This window comes from Priapulus caudatus, unplaced genomic scaffold, assembly GCF_000485595.1.
Source record: "Priapulus caudatus unplaced genomic scaffold, Priapulus_caudatus-5.0.1 Scaffold44, whole genome shotgun sequence".
In the NCBI taxonomy this organism is placed as follows: Eukaryota; Metazoa; Priapulida; class Priapulimorpha; order Priapulimorphida; family Priapulidae; genus Priapulus; species Priapulus caudatus.
In genome coordinates this window covers 191,201-199,232 of record NW_014577105.1, presented here as the reverse complement: position 1 = coordinate 199,232, position 8,032 = coordinate 191,201, and the positions used below count along the sequence as shown (strand labels likewise).

The 8,032-nt window shown below is 44.8% G+C and overlaps 1 protein-coding gene across 1 annotated transcript; it reads right to left on the bottom strand.

Annotated features, from left to right (window-relative positions):
• Positions 1 to 4,145: 4,145 nt before the first annotated feature.
• LOC106820719 lies at positions 4,146 to 5,543 on the bottom strand. The gene is made up of 3 exons (XM_014825228.1): positions 5,164 to 5,543; positions 4,698 to 4,784; positions 4,146 to 4,518 (listed from the first exon to the last, which is right to left on the bottom strand). The coding sequence occupies exons 1-3, from the start codon at positions 5,299 to 5,301 to the stop codon at positions 4,408 to 4,410; spliced, it is 336 nt and encodes a 111-aa protein (XP_014680714.1). The 5' UTR covers positions 5,302 to 5,543; the 3' UTR covers positions 4,146 to 4,407.
• Positions 5,544 to 8,032: the final 2,489 nt, after the last annotated feature.

Sequence of the window (8,032 nt, the reverse complement as noted above, 5' to 3'; positions counted from 1 at the left end):
TTATTTTACATAGCCCTTCACTCCATATAGGCAGTATGCGTTCACACCCCGATTCGTGTTACACCACCCCCTTCGGGAACCTTGACCGGAGTCGGGCCATTTCCGGTGTCACCCTTACCAGCTGGGAATAGTGTTCCTTGGTCTACCGCTCAGTATTTCTAATTCTGAACTGACTTTCCCTCTCTGTATTAGCACGATAATATGTTATATGTGCGCATGCGTGTGTGTGTGTGTGTGCGTGTATGTGTGGTGTGTGTGTGTGTGTGTGTGGTGTGTGTGTGTGTGTGTGTGTGTGTGTGTGTGCGTATGTATGTGTGTGTGTGTGTGTGGTGTGTGTGTGTGTGTGTGTGTGTGTGTGTGTGTGTGTGTGTGTGTGTGTGTGCGTGTGTGTGCGTGTGTGCGTGGTGTGTGTGTGTGCGCGTGCGCGCGCGTGTGTGTATGTAGGCCTAGGTGTGTGTACGTGTGTGTGCTTATCTATTTAAGATATTACAATTCTTATTCTATTTCTGCTGCTGCTGCTGCTTATGATGATGATGATGATGATGATGATGATGTATATGATGATGATGTGGATTGTTTATATGATGATGTCCGCATGACGTATTGGCTGGTGAATGACTATCAAGCGTAGCCATATGAAACGAAATTTTCGCGTGAACGAGGCGATGGCGCTTAAATCTCATCCATCAATTCTACATTCGTGCTATAAGTGGATGCAGACATCTGCGGTCAGCGCAGCGCTTACACACATCGATTCAGCCTGTGCACTGTGCAGGGGCGAAAACCTACGTAAGCAGCAAACCATCTATCCTCCGAAGAAAGAAGCAAAGCCATTCGTGTATGATTAATGGATATATGATGATATTTGTATGGTACCGCGCTATGAGTAATTTTCGGAAGGTAGCTTGTTGCATATGAAATGCCTCCGAGTGCAAAGAAAGAGGCTTGTACGGCAATCGATTGTGTTTTGTTCGTGGCCACATATTGCCAAGTACAAAAGCAGCGCTTTACTACGAAGCGCAGAAGGCTCATTCGAATGCGAGAATGCAAAATTGCAGAGATGTGAAATGCGAAAGTATGGCGAAATGCCGAAAATGCGAGATTGCGAAATGCGAAATGCGAAAATGCGGGAGATTGTGAAAATGTAAATCTGCGGACTTTATGTACAGCGAATCAGCACTTAGCTTCTCATCATGTTTACAAGGTGGACCAATGAAATACCGTCTTGACATTCAAGATGCTATGGGTTCTCGAGGCAAATAAGGCGTTCAAGTTGGACGGCGTTCAAGTATGGTAAAACAAAACTAACGTCATTTTGGCGCATTCGCAAGTTTCTGGTTGACAGCCAGTCTTAAATATGTGATTCATGAACTGGGTCAGTCGCACGAGAACGACCGGTCTAAGCTAGGGCAGGTGGTAAACAATGGCCTGCTCAGGCAGGCACGCACAGAGGGGGTACACGCACGTACACGCGGCGTAGCACGCGGGTAGCACGCACGTACACGCAGGGGTACAACGCGGGTACACGCACGTACACGCAGGTACACGACGTACACCACGTACACGCACTGGCACGGGGCATAGCACGCACGTACACGACGTAGCACGCGGGAACACCGCGCGTACACGCGGGAACAGGCGCGTACACCGCGGGTAGCAGCGCACGGTAACACGCAGATACCGCACGTACACGCGGCGGGTACACGTACGTACACGCACGTTCACACGCACGTACACGCAACGTGCACGCGGTACACGCAGCGTAGCACGCGGGGTACACGCGGTGTACACAGCACGTACACGCACGTACACGCAGATACGACGCACGCTACACGGCGGGTACACGCACGTTACACGCAGTGCACGCCGTAGCCCGCACACGTTCCCGCGTGTACGTCGTGTACGCGGCCCCGTAAAACGTGGTGTATCTCGTGTATCTGCGTGTCACGTGCGTGTACCCGCGTGTACGTGGCGTGTATCTGCGTGTACGTGCGTGTACGTGCGTGTACCGCGCGTGTACCCGCGTGTTACGTGCGTGTACGGCGCTGTGCACGTGTGCCGTGTACCCGCGTGCACGTGCGTGTACGTGCGTGTACCGCGTCTGCACCGTGCGTGTACCTGCTGTGTACGTGTGCGTGTACCTACGTGTACGTGCGTGTATCCGCGGTGTACCCGCGTGTATGGTGTCTTGGGTGATAACCCGCGTGTACCTACGCTGTACGTGCGCTGTACCGGCGCGTGTCCCGCGCTGTTTTACGTGCGTGTACCCGCGTGTACGTGCGTGGTACCGCGTGTACACGGCTGTGTACGTGCGTTGTACGTGCGTGTACGTGCGTTACCCCGCCCGTGCACGTCGTGTACGCTGCGTGCTAACCTGCGGTGTACGTGCGTGTACGTGTGATGGCAGTGCGTTACCGTGCGTGTACCTGCGGTGTACGTGCGTGTACCCGCGTGTACCCGCGTGTACGTGGCGCTGCTTTCCCGGCTCTGTTGCATGCTGCCTTAAGCAGCCAATTCGTTTACAAAATTGCCTAGCTTAGGTCCTGCGTTTGGTGCGATGACCCAGGTCATCGAATAATATTTAAGACTGGAGTCAATCAGAAACTGCGCATGCACCAAAATGACGTAGTTTGTTTACCAACTTGAACGCCACTTGAACGTCCCTTATTTGCCTCGAAGACCCAAGCATTGAATGTCAAACGGTATTTCATTGGTCACCTTGTAAACATGATGAAAGCTAAGTGCTGATTCGCTGTACATAAAGTCCCAGTTTACATTTCACATCTCGCATTTCGCATTTCGCATCTCGCATTTCGCATTTCGCATTTCGCATCTCGCATTTCGCATCTCGCATCTCGCATTTCGCATCTCGCATCTCGCATTTCGCATTTCGCATTTCGCATGAGCCTTCTGGGCTTTCGTACTTTACCGCTCGACAGTACGCTATACGCAGTATTGCCGTTTAAAATTTCTAATTCCTTCTCTGTTGAAGATAAATGCATTGACTTTTCTCAACACGCCACCATTTTGCTTCATATAATGATCCGGTTTGTCAGAAGCGCTTAGATGTTAGGACCAGTTATACAAATCGAAATCGGTAGCTAATAACTTGCTACGCCCGCTAGTACGATGGATTATCAGAAATACATTCACAGATTGCCCACCACATGAGGTGAGCGCGGTCTAGTTTGCACTCATGCTAATATCAACATACAAGCGTCGCAGATATATTAAATTAGCGTGAAACGAGACGACAGCCACCTGATCAAATCAATGACAGTAAATGGAGAAAAAGGGGAGAATGGATGGGGCTGGAGAAAGAGATTGAGAGTGAGAGAGGTATTGAGAGAACGTGTGTGGGAAACAGAGGGTGAAAGAAGACGAAGAAGTTAAGCGACCATGAGAAACAGGAGTGCGAGAGAAATATAGGAAGAGATGGACATTGTTAGTGAAAACACCTGTTCGAGAGAGACAGGGAGAGAGAGAGAGAGAGAGAGAGAGAGAGAGAGAGAGAGAGAGATAGATAGAGATAGAGAGATGAGAGACGGAAACAGGCCGGAAGAAGGAAATTGACTTATATACCGATCGGAATGAATAGCGCAGTTCTCTTCACAGGCCGTAAGCCGATCGCAACCGCTAAACAGCTAACATTATAAGAAAGTGACGAAGAAAAAGACACCACATACTAATAGTGAATATAATTGCCAAAAACCTTTTACGCTAGTTGACATTGTGGCATGGTACACTGTAAACTGTTGCTTTATATTGTAACGATTATATGTTGAAGCGTGTTGTCAACGTTACTGTACGTCGACTGCCAACTGGAAATACAGGCATTAGAGGCGATATAGCCCCAGCATTATAGATATATTTACTATAGTACTTAATACAGTATACTGAGTATAGTATAGTATATTCACTGTTCGGTGAAGGATCTTTATTATAAGAGTTTGTGATCGGTCTGCGACGCGGGATAATGGTTTATTCGAGTGATGTACGCAATCTCTATCACGATTAAATACCTGCCGTAAGTTAACTAGTGTCTGCTTGCGCACATCACACACACACACACGCACACACACACACACACACACACACACACACACACACACACACACACACACACACACACACACACATCCCTTGTTGCAAGCAAAGTGAGGGTGTCGCCTAAGAATATTCACGACGTCAAAACCAAAGGCCGTCCACGCATTAACGCCTGCTGCACCAACAACCCTGAAAGAATCCAAAGGTTCATGGACACTTTCCAAACGGCAATGGAGACCCTCTCAACCAGTGACGTCACCGTCCATTCCAAGTGGCTTCAACTTCGTGACACTATCTACAGCTCGGCCCTCACAGCATACGGGAGGAAGGAGCGCAGAAATATAACTGTGATTGATTTGCCTAATATGTTGCTTTTGAGATTTTACGTGCAGTTGAGCCAGCCTTGTGCACAAGTAGGTCTGCCTCCAACCGGTTGAGGTTTTCTGTCTTTATCACTATTCTGACGAGAATCTAAAAAAGATAATTATAAAAAAGAATTTCAAAACAAAATAACATCACTGAGATTAAAGCACAATGGCAAGTAAAAACACTCACGTTTATACTTGTGGTATCTATACATGTAGTGGATGAGCAGCCCAAAGTTTAGGATAATTAGGAAAAAGAGAGCTGCATTATTTAAGGTAAATTACCTCTGGGCACAGAACTAAATCAAACATCTTGTTTGGCACGTTGCGCCCCACAATATGCTGCTTCATAAATGTGTAGGTTTCAGGCATCTGTAATGATAGAGAGACTTAGAAATACATTTAATATACCATATTTACCGTCTCATAAGACGATAGAAGTGGTAACACGCACAATATAATTAGCTAGGTCTTTTTGGGAAACAGAATTGGGAATCTTTGGGTGGTAAGATGCATGTTGCTTTTTGAGGGCATTTTTCAGAAAAAAAGTGCATCTTATGAGATGGGAAATATGGTACTCCAATATCTCACCCAAATTTAACTGATAAAATATGGAAATTTTAAGTTTCCAACCATTAAAAAGTCTTAAAGAAGTATTGAATACAAAATCAACTTTACTTTCATTTTAATGCTAGAATCACATGTTATATTATAATATAGCTGTTGGTACAATTATGAAAAAAATGCCTACAATGTCATCTGCTAGTAGGAGGAGCCCTGTTGAGGGCAGTAATGCCTGGACGCTTCTTGGCGTCTGAGCTCTGAACTTTTGCAGCCTCTGGCTGCATTCTGTTCTAATTACGTCTTGTATTATTTTCTGAAAATGCATGTAGATACCTATTTAAGATACCTAAAGATACCTAGGTTTACCTATAATTATAGTGTGAACTCTTACCTCCTACTTGGTAAATTTAAGCATAGATATACATAAACATGTATGTATATATAGCACATATACAAGTAGGCCCTGTTTTACGACGCTTCATTTTACCACTTCACATTAACGACGTTTTCAAAATTACCTAAAAAATTGTTGAAAATCACAAAATAATCGCAATCCAGTAACAAATTGCAGCAAGGCCTGTCACAGGTAGAATATCGTAGAATTTGGTCAAATGTTTTGTCTTATTTTACAACTTTTCATTTTACAACATTTTTGCTGGAACCTAACCCTGGCGTAAAATGAGGCCTACTTGTGTGTGTGTGTGTGTGTGTGTGTGTGTGTGTGTGTGTGTGTGTGTGTGTGTGTGTGTGTGTGTGTGTGTGTGTGTGTCAGTGTTTGGGGCGACCCAGTGAGCACTAACACTATCTTCAAAATTCATCTTTTTAAACGAGCTGTGTAAGATCCTATTTAATGTGATGTAGCCATTGTTACTGATATCTCCATGTGAAGTAACGCTTCACTTTGACTTCACTCGTCCAAGAGAATACATGGACAACAACACACAGTAGTGTACGCTGTTGATAGTCGTTTTAATAGAGTCCAGTGCCGGCGTGTACCTATCAACGTAGAGTAGAAATCGCTGGATGATTACATACTGATTATTTCCTAACTCATCTATAAACATCTTACGAACATTCGCAGGCTGCCTAGATTTCTATTTGCCTAGCTGATTATTCTCAACTCAAGCCTGTTTAACAGCTAAAATAGTAAAGCTTGAGTCATGATAGACAGCTTTGATCGCGTATGTCAGCTATATCGTTGCCATAGTGGAAAGTTCATGCAATTGTTGCTAGAGGTCATTCTAAACTTGAAAAAATGTATTATCTTATATTGGCCTGCCCTAAAAATTAGAAACGTTTGTACGTTTTAATTCAGAGTCGGAAAAGTTGACAAGGGAATTCTGACTGTTTCTCAACATAATATTATTTACATATAATTCCGGCGGAGTGCCAAGACAATGGAATCTTGTCTAACGGGTCTGTTCCGGTCACCGCATGTACGTGGCGTTATTTCACGGCTGATTTCGGTGGTCATCAAAATCTCAAGAAAGCTTCTATATATATAAAGTTGTTCAGCCGAATTAGTCCGTACTCGCATAACTAGAGAACTCCGCAGCCTAGAGGAAAATCTATATATATAAAGTTGTTCAGCCGAATTAGTCCGTACTCGCATAACTAGAGAACTCCGCAGCCTAGAGAAAAACTAAAGATATTTAAGAATCAGCACGTCTGGGAGGTTGTTCTGGCAGAAACAAAAATTTTAAAAAGTTAAAAAGTTAACTAACAATTTATAAAAAATGTACGTTCATTCAATTAGAATGCGCGGTGCGTATTAGCATTAACCATCACGTTACGATGATGAATCTATTGGCTGTAATGTGTAAATAATGCCATAAACGGCCGCAGCAGGCCTAATCCGCTAAGAGGCAGGCATACTACAGGTAAAGGCCTCGCAATTGTTTACCGTATGCACTATATCGTCTCTAGAAAATGCCTTTTTTTTTAGGCTTTTTTCGCCAGAAGAATTCTGGCACTAAAGTGCAATACACTCCTGCCCTATGTCTCACCTGCACCACACAGTTAGCATCGACTTCGTGGACGCGTCTAGTGAATCAGCCGTCACATCCGCCAACAACCAACTATACTTAGACACTCCTGGGACGTGAAACTTCGCGTACCTTTCGTTCGCTCTGTTAATTGATTTGCCATTCTAAGCCAGATAGCCGCGCCCGCCGCTCCGCATGCCATGGTTCGGCGCCGCCTCTTGCCATTTTTCTGGATCCCGCTGTAATGAAACTGCGGATCCGCGATCTCTTACTCATGCTAGAATTAATTTCCGCCATCAGCTCTCCAGAAGCTCGGGCAAAAGTTTCGACGCCGGAGCAATACCGAGCATCTTGAATCTGTAGTTATTTAACATAAATAAAGTGTATGTTGTGTAAGCCGCCCTAGCACGAGTAACAGCTCATGTGACGTATCTTTTTAATCTAATTTATGTCGATTAGCTTATACAGGCCTGCCGCCCTATGCGACGCGCACTCGCTACTGCTTGTTCACACATCCCTCAGAACACATCCGTCCTTCCTACCCCGGGGATGTCCGGTGTTCGATTCACAGCTGGCGGGATCTTATTTCTGCCCCTTTTTTCCTCTTTTTCCGTTTACCTAACCTCTTTAGTATGCTACTTCTGGCATCCGTTACCCAGTACTTCTGCCACCTTCAACAATTTACAAACAATTAATCTTATCTATAATACTATTCATTAAAAAAATAGAGGCAAACAAAGTTACCACATGCTCTAAAAAATTGAACAACAAATTAAATACTTAATTCTTCAATATGTCATGGCAGCAACGGGTGTGAGTGTCTTCAAGATTATTGTTTGTTCAGCAAACACACTTGACGCTATTTTGCTACCAGGTTGAACACGAGTGAATATATGTGAACAGAGTGAGAACTCAATTCTTATAAGCGTATTTTTCTGAAGTTCTTGGTTAGCGCTAACAGCTTCTTCTTTTTTTTCTTATTATTTTGGTTACTGTTCTTGGCGTCCTTGTGCGGATGGAATCCGGGATGGGGGATGCCGGCTGTGCCGGACACCCCGAGCACGCTCAACC